General features: G+C 41.4%; 1 protein-coding gene across 2 annotated transcripts in view; it reads left to right on the forward strand.

Annotated features, from left to right (window-relative positions):
• Positions 1-1,784: 1,784 nt before the first annotated feature.
• The window catches only part of ARHGAP42 (Rho GTPase activating protein 42), a 171,077-nt gene continuing 159,432 nt past the window's right edge, over positions 1,785-13,429 (forward strand). For both annotated transcript variants that reach the window (XR_010070381.1, XM_063329837.1), the window contains exon 1: positions 1,785-2,356. Coding sequence is in view for 1 of the 2 variants with exons in the window: in XM_063329837.1 (XP_063185907.1) it covers positions 2,203-2,356 (154 nt within the window). In the remaining variant the exon portion in view is untranslated. The remainder of the gene's footprint in view (positions 2,357-13,429) is intronic.

A 13,429-nucleotide genomic window follows, 5' to 3' on the forward strand; every position in this document is an offset into this window, starting at 1 on the left:
TATAATTTCAGTAAACCATGATGAAGTAAGATGAAATCAAACTTAAAGAGATCTAGACAAGAACTACAAGAATGAGGAAGGAAATTAATATTTTATGACACAAAGCTTTTATTTATTTAGCTGTTGTATGGAAAGCTTAGAGACAGCACTATTGTATTCTAGAACTACATCAAAGAATAAACATGGCAGAAGACAAAGAATCTCTTCAGCTACAGATAACACTGAAAGAAGAACAAGTGTGCCTAAAATGACTCTATGAATATACGTAGGCTGAAAATTAGGGTTTTAATAATCAGAAAAATTCTATTTGGAACATCCTTCCAGTAGCTCAACTGGATTTTAAATGAGGTTTATTAATTTACAAGTGAGATTACATGCTACTGCCTGAAAAAGCAATGAAATAAATTCATTAACTAGTCCTTTCCAGTCTTACTCTTTCTATTATTAGAAAAACAATTTGTCTCAGGCAACATGTTGATGAGCAGAGCTTTGTGATCACTGTGAATTAAAAGAGTCTTCAATGGGTCTATTAATATCAGCATTGACAGCCAGTTCAGAGATTGTCCTGTGGGCAGGAAGTCTCAGCCTTGTAAAATCAGATAATTACTACTTTTTTCACTTTAACAAATTCTGCAGGTCATATGGTTAGAAATTACAGCCTCTTTTCTGCATTTCTGCATGCAGAAAAACCTGTGATGAACATGGAGAGTTCTGATGAACGGTTAAGAACTGTAAAGAGCACACGTTGCGTCAAGGAACTACAACACGCAACAGCTTTGAGCCTTCCCCCATTTTGGTGTTAAACTGTGTAAATATGGAGACCATAAATGATCTGGTACCAGAAGGGCATGCACAGCTAGCACAGAAGCATCACTGTCTTCTTGAAAGCTATTTTTGGCAAGCCGTGGGCTGTCCTGAAGTACAATCATTTTTATGGCCAGTTCTTTCCAATGGATTTATTACTGATTTGAAGGTGTGTTTACAGACAGCTCTCCTCAAACCCAGTACGTTTGTATACATATTTGCACACTGACATGGTATGTCTGGCAAAACCACTCCAGATAAACACACGAGAATCATCCAAAATATTTCTGTTTACTGAGATAAACCCACTCACATACTTGGAAAAACACAACTTTGCTGTATAACAGAGCTTGAGGTTTCTTGATGCTCCTCTCTGGGATGGATTCATCTCAGCTGTATCCCCTCATAGCAACCAAGTGCCATGGCAGAACATCTTTTTTCCTATCTTTTTTCATCTCGTTTGCCTCTGCCTCCCTCTCTCCTCCTCCTTTATGCTTCCCTGCTCTCTCCTCTCATGATACACCTCCATCGGAGCGGTGCCCTGACAGCGGCCCGCGCAGGCAGGACTGCACTGGGGTGTCGTGGCAGATCCTCGGGGAGGCCGAGCAGGCCCGGCCTGCCTCAGGGCCCAGCACCGGCCGCTCCCCTCGCTGTGTGGGGGAGAAGCCCATCTGGCAGCTCCCTCCTCACAGCAAAGGCGGGCTGCTCTCCCCCACACCAGCCTCTGACATGAGCGGATCTCTCCTCCAAGCGCACTGTTTTAAATACCCCTAAAAGCCCCCCTACCCCTGAGGTGGATCCTCCTTCCCTGCTTTCCTCCGGGCCTAGGTGAAGGAGGAGGCGAGCCCTCGCAGGGCTCTGCGGGCTCTCCGCCGCTCTCCGCCTCACCCCGAGCCGGGCCAGGCCAGGCCGCAGCGGGCCCGCCCGCGCCGCCGCTGGAGGGCAGAGAGCGGAGGGGGCGGCGGCGACCGAGGGGCGGGCACTGCCGGGGCCGCATCCCCGGCGTGTGAGCATGCCGCGGCGGGAGGAGGGCTTCCTCGGCCGGGCCGGGGGAGGTTCAGACCGAAGTTAGGGCCGGGGAGAGAGGAAGAGGGATCGCTGCCGGAAGCGGCGGAGCGGCGGCGCTGGGAGCCCGCGGTGCCCCGCGGGCAGCATGTAGCTGGGTGACAGCGACAGGAGCGCGCCGCCGCCGAGGGCCGCCGGCTTCGCCCGCTGAGGGGGCCGGGGCAGCGGGTCGGGAGCCTCGCCGGGGAGGCGGAGGCAGCCGCGGCTCGCCTCGCCTCGCCTCACCTCTCCCCCGCTTATCCCTCTGCCCTTGGTGCCGTCTCCCGGCGCGGCACTCCCTCAGCCGCCCGCCCCGCCGCCGCCGGCCGGGGGGCCGCGGCCGCTGCCGCTGCCATGGGGCTGCCCACGCTGGAGTTCAGCGACTCCTACTTGGACAGCCCGGATTTCAGGGAGCGCCTGAAGTGTCACGAGATCGAGCTGGAGAGGACGAACAAGTTCATCAAGGAGCTGATCAAGGACGGCAGCCTCCTCATCGGGGCCCTGCGGAGTGAGTCGGGCGGCGGAGCCGGGGGCGGCGGGCAGGGGAAGGGGCTCCTTTTGTTTGAATGGGCGGCGGGCGCGGGCTCCCCTGCCGGCCGCCGCTGAGAAGCGCCTCGGAAACTTTCTCACCCCCGCTCCCTCCCCGCCGCTCGGCCTCGCCTCGCCTGCGGCGGGGTTGGGTGGGTTTCCCAGGAGAGCGGGGGCGGTGCGGGGCCCAGCCCCGGCCCGCGGGCCCGGCCGCGCCCTCCCCGCGGGGGCGCTGCCGCTGCCGGGGGGAGCGGGCCGGGGCCGGGGGGTCCCGGCTGGGGGCGGGGGCGGGGGAAGAGCCCAGCTTCGGGGCTGGAAGCCGCGGTGCAGATCGCTGTGCGGACCAGGCGCATAGTGCTGCCAGTGGTCTGTCTGGTTCTGGGACCTTGGCTGCTAATTAGGGGTCTTTAGGTAATGGAAGTGTCCGTAATAAGTGGGCAAAGCAAGACACTGCAGTGAATTTATACGAGGAGAGTTTACATTTACCCTTCCCCTTGTCCTTATGTAGTACTCATGTATTTTGGAAGAGTATGAAAGCAGCGATAAAGATGAAGAGCTCGGCGCATTTAAAGCGGGCGAGCCGGGCACTGACAGCTGCTGGGGCATGAGAGCGGCCCTGGCGCTGTGAAGAGCGTGAAGGGAAAAGGGGGAATTGCCATGAGCGTTGCTAGACTCGGCTTGTCCTCCTCTCCCGTAACACCTCACCACCTACATCTTGTCTTTAAGTCACTCTGGAGCTTTCTCTCCTGTTGCCCAGAGCTTTCCTTCAGGTAGAGCAGAGAAGTGACCTACAGCTTCTCGTGCTGCAACATGAGATGTTCAAGGAAAAGAGTCGCTTTAATCCTTAAAAATATCTGCCACATTGGCACAGTATACTAGTTTTGTAGGGTGAAAGGTAGCAGTATTGCTCTTTATGTGGACAGTGAACAGGTGTTTACTATGAGCTCCTGAACCCATAGGAAACCAAACTGCTGCTAACCCGCAATCTAAACCCAAAGTTTGCCTCTTTACCTGGGACAGGAGGTCAAACTGTGAATATTTTGTTTGGCCAGCAGTAGGATTGAATGTTAATTGTTATGTGTTCGTGCGTCAATATAGTTTATTTACAGCATTGCATTTACATTAAGCAGCTGCTGTCTTTTTGAGACTTTTTTCATGTAAGTGCACATATTTCTGGACATGTCTATTTTTGTGAGTAGCTGGATACAAATCTAGCATCTTATGCGAATTTGTATTAAATTCAATAAATTCCTGTATCCATGCCCACAGAATGTGAGATGATAGAATACATAGAAAATGTGCGTGTGTGTGTATAGATACATATATATAGATATATATATAGCTAAAAACTCAGTGGTACATTTTTCTTTGTGGAGCAAAAAAGTTTGGGTTTTAGTTGTACTTTGGGTCTTTCTCTTTGTTAAAACAGTGTCTCCATAAAGCAGGAAATCTGAGCTTGTTTTAAGTAGTAAAAATGTAAGTTTAATAAAAACTGGTCCTATAAGATGGTGTGCGCCAATAGTGCACAAATACCCACATGGGTACTTTTTTGACCTGGGCTGGCAGTGGAAATTGACTGCTTTTTGGTCCAGATCAAATATGAACAAGTACAACTTTCTTCTTAAGTTGTCAAAGACAAACTGCTGCGTAGAAGGAATATCGTTCTTGAGAAGTAGTTTAGACCTTGATTCTGAAGAGACTAATCCCATTATTTCTGTGAGTCCTTGCTAGATTTAGCCCCTGTAGCTACATGTTTAACAATTCTCTCTCTATTCAAGGAGAAGCAATATTTCTCTCAAGTAACAACTACGTAACTTGCAAGTTCTCCTGATTTTTAGTTCAAATGTTATTGTGTTTGACACAATGCTTATTGTATTCTATGTGCAACTTTAAAATGCCGTGTGCTATAGTGTCTTTTAGCTTTTGGAAAATAAGGTCTGCTCTGGTGTAGTAAGAAATACTTCTTCTTTTACTCATTTAAAATCCACTTACTTTTGTGACGATGCCTTCCACAGAATATTGCCTCAGTCTCTGTGTTAGGACAACCAGGGAAATGTCTGTATTTTTCTCAACAAAATAGAAATCCTGTCTTTATACTGTACAGACTCTGGTGTAGATGCTGCAAAGACAGTGTTCGTCTTATGGCAAGTACCACTATTGTATGTTTCCTAGAGTAGAGAACTTTTGACTCATTATAGCACACTAGCTACTCCTACTCAGCTTTAAAATCAGTGGAGTGTGAAATACTTGTGCAAGGCCGTTTTGTTTTTGTGTTTTTTTTTTTTTAATTGTCTTTGAAAACCTAATCAAACAGTGAAGTAGTTGATTTCAGTGATGAACTCTTTTGATTTGGTCTTTGACTATTTAATAACCTAAAAGCCCCGGAGAACAACAGGCATTATTTACTATGTTTTATCTCTTTAGGTGATCTAGAATTTTTCATTTTCATACCATTTTGGAATATCAGTTCTGTTGGGGGAAAAATCCAGACTGTGCTGCAGAGCTTCAGTGAAAATGAGTTTTGGAACATTTCCTTCCTGACCATGTTTAGAGAAGAGACAGTGAGGCTGATTTAATGTAGTCAGAAAATATTGTAATCTTCTAAAGTTCCCTAAATACAAGTTATTATATGAAACTACAATATTTACACATTTTTTCCAATGGAATTAAACTTCTATATTAAAAAAGTTACAAAATATTAATTTGTGCACAATCCAGTATCTAAGAAGTTACTGTAAAAATGCAATGTTTATAAATACCTGATAAAAGACTCCGCATAAATTGAAGGCAGAACAAATATGCTTAATGTAGTATGCAAACACTTTTCATTTTAATTGTTGGAGTCGTCCCAAGATAAGGTCAGACTTTATTTTAATGTGGTTTTGCTACGTTCATTTTGAAGAATGCTGCTTTCCAAAGTAGTATGTAGACCTGTAATACTTTGCTCCATGAAGCAGCAGTTGCCTATTATGAATGCGAGAGCTAATAATGCTAGGATTGATATCAAATACTCAGCAGCCTTTTCCTAGTGTTTTTTGCACTTCTTCCTTCTCTTTCTAAATATGTAAGACTCTGGGAGTACCCTAGAAGAGCACAGATTATATGATCCCATTTAGTTAGGTGTTAGCATTACATTTATATGGCCACTGTGCCTCCTTCAGCCTTGTCCTACAATTAGTATTTGCAGTGAGAGACTACATTTTCTTGTTGAAATCAACTGAGGTACTAAATACATTACCATCTCTTGAAAGGCTTAGTTTATGCATATAATAGATGTTCCTATCACGTTAAACAGTTATTTTTCAACAGAGATTTAACTCTGTGTGTAGGCACAATTAAGTGGGACCATATAGTGTTCTTTGGTGCACCTGGAGGAGGGTTTCTTTGCTGTTAACTTATGAATTAGGAGGAAAAAAAAAACCTTTTTTTAAAAAAATCTTTTGGTAGAACTGGCTGTCTTGGTTATTAGGTAACTGTTGATTTAATAACTTCTTCAGGCACCTAATTTAATAGATCTCTCAGATGCATGTTTAAAGTGCATATGCTTAAATACTTCATGAAGTCAGGGTCAGCTGTAGCTGGACTCCTGAAGCAGAATTGAAATTTTTTCCTTCTCATTGATTCCAACTTGTTTTCAGTTAAAACATCAACTCTATTTTTCCTGTACTTTTTGCCAGTGGTGTACTTCGTAGTTTCTTTGTAGCTGCCTTTTGAAAAAACAACATATTCAAGGACATTTTCATATAGGTTATATAGGAAATTTCATTATAGAAGTACTTTTATGCTTTTAATTTCCATAATAGGCCTACTGTTCTTCCAAAGTTAATGAATATTGTATTAAATAATCCAAAAAAAATAACATGCATCTTTTGCAGGTGATCTCATGGCTTATTGCTGTGCAGAAGCCTTCAGTTTTTCTCTCTAATTTTTGAGGCCGTCTCTCTCCATCTTAAGTCCTATTTTAGCAACAAGTTCATGTATTTGAAGATGAGAACTACGTAAGTTTTGGTTTAAATGGTTGAAAGTTCAGTGGCTTTGCAGCTGTTTTAAGTAATGCTATACCTTTTAAAGTGTTTTAATATGGTGCAAACTAATGCAGAGCTGTGGTGTAATAGAAATATGATTTAGCAGATATCTTTAGGAATTTATAGTTTAGTAGCAATCATTAGTTGTATTATTTTACTACTTAACACATGAAGAAACAGAAACAGGCGTAAGATGGAAATACCATCTTTTGTGGTGGAGTGTGAGGGGATGTTTTTTACCAGGGTTTTGTAGAAATTCTATACAGAAAAGACTGTTTTGAAACTGTTCTGACACAGTTTTCAGGGATGATTTTCTTCTCTCGTAAACCTAATTATAAAAATACAGTGATGAACCTGGCTATATATATGGAAATTTTGGGGGTTAGCTGGCTGGAAAAAAAATTAGGACAAAATTACAGTATAAGAACCTATGATCTTGTTATCTCTCTTGGGATTTTTTTTTTCATGTTAAAAACCCCCCTTTGTATCTTTCCAGAGAGATGCATTTTCCCAGATATCTTGGCCTCACATATTTTCATGAGATTGTATCTTTACAATGTCTTTTCCAGATTCTAACTGGAGCAGGAGTGAGTTCATTGAATAATAACCGCTGAAGTTTGGTAGCAGTAATTTTCTTTTATTAATGTAGATTATAAGTAAAAAAACTGGTTCTTCGTATTCCCTATGTGATACTATGATGGCGAATGTGGAATGATAGAAGTGTAGCTTCCTAGTGAGAATTTCAGAAATAATTCATATTGCCCTTGAAAACTTGCTTTTAGTTGTTTTAGTAATATAATACAAAAATGCATGACTTGCGTCTCATGTTAGGGTTAGGTGGGAGGCAGGGCATTACAACAGGTTATGTTTCTTAGTCTCTGCATACATGATTCCCCTACCAATTAAAGAAAAAGTTTCCCACTAAATGGAAGCTGAAACCTAGTAATTGTCATTAATGTTTTGAAGTCATTTGCTCCCTTGCTGTTCTGTTACTTCTGATAAGCATTTGTACTGTCCTGCTCAGCTTCTGCTGAGTTATCTATGGATTATGGATGTAATTTTCAAGACCAATTCCAAAAGTGTTCATCCTTTTATGTAAAGATGCTAACGATAAGCGGGTTCTTGGCCAGAGAAGGAGCTTACTTGCTTCCTCTACTGTTTAAAGCAGCTGCAGTCTGTATCATACTGTCTGTAGTCAAATATATATGGAGAACACAAATACTAGTACATAGTGAACTGTTACAGAGGGCAGTATTTTCTATCTGTCACATGGTGTTTCATTTTGAACCAAGAATCCCTGCAAGTGAATTCCCATACTGTCAATAATGACTGTTAATAAAGTCCTTGAATGACTCAACATGGGTGTTCTTGTGCCTTGATATTGAAACTCTAAGGTATTCCTTAGAGAAATTTTGTAATTGGTTGGTGTCAGTTACCAAAGGAGTGGGTTTGAGTTTCAAATGCCATATGAAATGATGTCTCTAATTTAAGAAAATGTTGTGCAATTTTTTAAATTATGATTTTCAAACTTTTAAACTGATTACTGAAAAGATCAAATTTAATCTATTTTTTAGTGGGCCAGTTGGCTTGTTGTCTACTACATACTTCATCTGCTATGAAGAAGATAAATGAACTCTATTAATAAGAGACCAGCTGCTTCATGAATATTGTCTTTACTACAATGGAAAATATGATGCTGTGGTCACTGAACTTGTACAGATCTCTTGGGTTTTCGTGGGCAGAAGTGCTACAGCAACTTGCAGTTTCCTGTAATAGTAAATAACTTTGTATTCATCCTCTGTGAAAAACAGAGAGGACAATACAGTCCTTTCTATTGAATGATATGTAAAGCAGTGCTATGTCTTTGCCTTTCTCTTTTTTCCTATAGTCTCAAAACTGTAATTATAAATAAATTTGAAATATAGGAGAATTGGGTATTTAAGCATATCATGGATTTCCTTTGTTAAATTCAGTCTCCTGCTAGTGTTACATCATGTAATCCCTACTTGTCAAACTCCATTTTAAAACCAGTTTTTATCCTTACTGTTTCTCCTAGAAGGCCGTTGTAGAACCTTGTTACTCTGAGGGTTGAGTAACTCATTAAAAATAAATTTAATCTGGAAATTCAAACTTGTTTATGCTCGTTTTCCTTTCACTCAACATTTCTGCAGTGTTGTTTACTTGGATTTGCTTGGGGAGTAATCACATCTTTTTACTAGGCTGAACAAGCTGTTCTCGTCCTCTCTCTTAAGAGTTTCTCTGATTTCTTAGTTATTTTAGTAGCTCTTTTCTAAGCCTTTTTGAATTAACTTTTAAATGTTCAGGAGATTAGAAGTAGAAGTAGGAGAAACAAGTAGTATAATAATGTTCACAGGTTTGATCTTTGCTCATCGTATTCTGTGAGAACATCAGTCACTAAATTAAATCAATGTTTATGGTCGTCTTTTGATTATGCGGTGCTATGGATTCCTCAAGTGTATCATGAAAGGCGAAAAAGTCTCAGGATCTTATAAGCAGTAGCAATGAAGTAAATATTAAGCTGAAGAAAAATAGCTTGACCTTCCATATTAATAGGAGACTGAAGTACTGTTGGGCAGTAATCTAACCTCCCATTGGCACCCTGTGAAGTGCAAATAACTTTCATTAGAAAGATAATGTATTTCACAGCATGTTATGAACACTGGGCTATGTTACAGTATAGTTTTTCAGATCAGTTGGAAGTTATAAACTTAAATTGCTTCCCTGTCCTGAATTATGCAAACTTGTGTTTCACAGGGCACCAAAAGCTTAAACAACATGTTGTTGTTGCACTGGTGTTTTGCTTAGTATAATTCAGGCATGGGAAAATGGTATGGAAATTCTGCACGTCTTCAGAAGTCTTATCTTCTTTTAGCTTAATATTCAAAGCAGGATACAAGGTGCTGCAATGCCTGGGTCATATAGTTGGTTCTACTGCTGATGTTACTTGATATTTTGCAGGTTGCTTAAAAAAGAGAGGTTTGCATGTCAGATGTGCATTGTAGTTCCTGTTTGCAAAGGTACTCTTCTGTTCACTGGAAGATACTACGTAAAAGAAAGTAGGTATCACCAATAGGATTATTTTTCTTCTGTAAACAGGCTTTAAGTCAAGTAAACATCATGAAAAATCAGGTAACAATAAGAAGAATCATTGTGATTTGATCCTTTAGACATATAAGGACAAATAAGTGTCTTATTTTAATTATTGTTTGCCTTTTATGCTTTAGGAAAATCTTTCTTCCTTTGGTTTCCTGCAGGTGAAGACAGCTCAAAATTATTTTTTCTCCCCCACACCTTGCTGGTTTTTTTTCTTTTTTCTCCCTTTCCCTCTTTTTCATAGATGAGAGTCCAGTGTTCTGTGTCAGTAATGCCTCCCTGCTCTACGGTAGCAGCCACCCACTCCCAAAGTCAGGGTGGAAATCATAGAATCATAGAATAGTTTGGGTTGGAAGGGACTTTTAAAGATCATCTAGTCCAACCTCCACCTGCAGTGAGCAGGGACATCTTCAACTAGATCAGAGCCCTGTCTGAAATGTTAAGGCAGATTGGTCTCAAAATCAGTCCCTGAATAATATCGAACAATGACATTCCTCTTTTTGGGTGTTTGCAGCAAAGCCTAGTTGTTTCTTATCTATGTAGCTTCTGTGTAAGTTCTCATCTTCTCCACCTTAACTATTATTGTAACTTGGTATCATGTGCTTTAGTGGTGACTAGTGGTTTTGTTTTTTTAAAGAATAAATAAATCTTTCACTCTGTGTAAGAGGTATGCACTGATCTGATGCAGTTTACCTTTGATAAATCTGTGTTGCCTTTTACTCTTATGTTCTATCAGTTTCTAAGCTTTTGATTTTTCTTTCCTTCAAACAGTGTTCTAAATGATTACTTGATTTTTCAGGTAAACCTAATGGAACGTTCTTGTTGGATTACTATCTTTGTTTCTTAAATGTAGGCATATATTTGCTATGTTATGAGAGCTGACTCCTTGTTTCAATCAATTTAAAAATCTTGGGTACGAAATCTTGTGTTTTCCTGTGTTCGAGTTCTGGTGTTAAATCGGATCTGTCCTAACCACTGTTTGAGTTTATGGAGCTCTTTCTTTTTCTTATTTGTGTGATAGTGTAATAATTTTGCCTTTTTAATGTACTCATTCATATTAATTTCTCCTGATGTTTTCACACTGGTGGCATTTTCAAAATGGAGGTTGAATATTAACTTTAGTTGGGATCATACTTTAATCTTTAGGCTGTGTCTGCTTCTGTGTCATCTTTATTGTACATTGGCCTCCTGTCTCTGTGTTCCCTTTTGGCTTTTATAGATTAACAAGCTGTTTCTCCTTACTTTCTAAATTCTGCCTTGGTTTGTCTTTGACTGCACACAATGATAGTTTTCGAAGTATTAATGTGTTTGTGAAAATATCCTGAATTAGGCTGAAACTACCTGGCATCTGGTGAGAGTGCATAGACTTTGCCTGCAGCTTGTCTAAATTCAGGTTCCCTTGCGATCTTGCCTTTCTGAAATGTGGAACTCTTATTATAATCTTATTTCTTTTATTCTTCTGTTTAATTTTAAACTGAATGAATGTATGATTACTTAAGTTATTTTCATTGGACAGGTTTTTTATCAAGTTACACATTCATGAAACTTATCACAGTCTAGGCCAGTCCCTTACTAAACAAACCCATGTAGGAGGGAAGGCTCACAGTGAATTGGGATGTGAATTTGCTTTTTTTCCCCCCTCTACTTCAGAACTGTGGTCACAGGTGTTGTCTACTGGATGTCACACTAATTGTGCATTAAGTTTTGAATTCTTATATCCTCTATTCTAGCACCTCCATCTCTGCCCTCGCCTGTGAAGAGTGGTTCAGCCGTCCAGTTGTTCTCCCCAAATTTCTCACCAAAGGTTACTAGAGAGCATGTCTGAAGCTGTTTTGCTGTGTAGTTTTAAGCCATCTCTACTGTTAAACAAACAAACAGAAAACTTTCAGAGCCTGCCCCTTCCTCTTTTTCCCACTCTCAGACCTTGTTTCCACCCCTTTTTGTCCTGTAAGCGGTATAAGCATTGCTGTTTGCTCAGCTGCGTGCCCTGCCGGATCAGGGAACTAAACTGCTAATATTTGCTGAATAATTTTTCATGTGTCTCAGTTTCCTGATTTGGTTCATTATGCAGCTGTGGAAGTGCTCATTCTCTCAGAGTGCAGGGAAACCTGGGAAAAGAAACGATTGTGGAAGTTGGTGGGTAGGGGGAAGGATAGGGAGAGGACATTAAATTATTGTTTGATGGCAGTGGCAGCTTAATTGCACATGAGACTGTAGCCAAAGTTAATGTCCGCGTTTCCAGTGACAGTTAAGTCACATTTGTCTTGTCTTCTGTAATAATCTTATTCTTTGGGGACTGAAGAGGTGTGACTTCTGAGCTGTGCTCTTGTGGTGAGTTGACCTTGGCTGGCTGCCAGGTGCCCACCCAGCTGCTCTCTCACTGCTCCTCCTGAGCAGGACAGGGGGAGAAAATAAGATGAAAGACATGTGAGTTGAGATAAAGACAGGGAAATCACTTACCAATTACCATCGTGGGCAAAAGAGACTAGACTTGGGGAAGTTAATTTAATTTATTACCAATTAATAACACAGTAGAATATTGAGAACTAAAACCACCTTACCCCCACCTCTCCCTTCTTGCCAGATTCAGCTTCACTCCTAACCTAACTGTTCTACCTCCTCCCCCTGAGGAGTGTAGTCTTCATTTTTCTTCCCCGAGTCTTCACCATCGGCCCTGTTTCACTGCCATCAAAAAAGAACACACATTCTTGGTAAAACAAGCAATACATAGGGTAGAGTTTCATAGTAAAGACATTTTCTTTTTGAGTGAACTAAGTTTTTTGATTGATAATTGGAAGTGCACAAGAAGGGATAACTGGCTGAATTGACAGACAGAGTTGGGGTTGTTCAGCCTGGAGATGAGAAGGCTCTGGGGAGACCATATAGCGGCCTTCCAGTACCTAAAGGGGACCTACAGGAAAGCTGGAGAGGGACTTTTTACAAGGGCATGTAGTGATAGGACAAGGGGTAATAGCTTCAAACTGGAAGAGGGCAAATTTAGATTAGATATTAGGAAGAAATTTTTTCAGTATGAGGGTGGTGAGGCACTGGCCCCGGTTGCCCAGAGAAGCTGTGGATGCCCCATCCCTGGAGGTGTTCAAGGCCAGGCTGGATGGGGCTTTGAGCAGCCTGGTCTAGTGGGAGGTGTCCCTGCCCATGGCAGGGGGGTTGGAACTAGGTAATCTTTAGGGTCCCTTCCAACCTAAACCATTCTATGATTTTAACATTTTTTTCTTCTGTAATAGCTTGATTCATTTCCAGACGTGGCCAAATTCAGTGCTTCTCAGTTCTTAAAAGCTGTGATTCTTAAAAGTGCAAGTCATATTTAAATGAAGAACAGACAGATTCACGATGTTGTGGTGGTACGTGTTGCTATTCAAAAGCCTTCCTAGAGTACTGGTGTAATCAAGGCCTCAGGAACATTGCAGATGCACTACTCAGAAAGTTTACATTTCACTTTATGTCCATTCCTTGCATCTTCTTATCATCTTGTGTCCTACCTTATTTGCCTTTAACTTTTTGCTTACAAATAAGGAGGAAGAGAGAGGCAGGACCCAAGAACTCTGCTTCCTTGGGATGTACTATTTGTATAACCTGTTACTGTAAAGGCATGAATATTGTAGAGGGGTGTTACTTTCTCTCTAAGGCTAAAATTACTTAAATTGCAGGAAGCATGCAGGTAGAACTTGCTGCTTTGAAGAAGATTGCTTCAAGCCTAAGGTTATCTAGTAAAAAAAATGGTTCCCTCTTGAACCTTTCCATGTTTAACACTACCACTGCCATTAAAGCAAGCTTTATAGTGACATTTAAAGAAAAAAATGAAATATGCTTCCATGTGCCTCTTGTGAATGCAGTTAGCCTACATACCGGGAAGCTGGAGGACTATGGAGCTTGCCTTCTGGGAAACCTTTAAG

Source organism: Chroicocephalus ridibundus, chromosome 1, assembly GCF_963924245.1.
Source record: "Chroicocephalus ridibundus chromosome 1, bChrRid1.1, whole genome shotgun sequence".
NCBI lineage: Eukaryota > Metazoa > Chordata > Aves > Charadriiformes > Laridae > Chroicocephalus > Chroicocephalus ridibundus.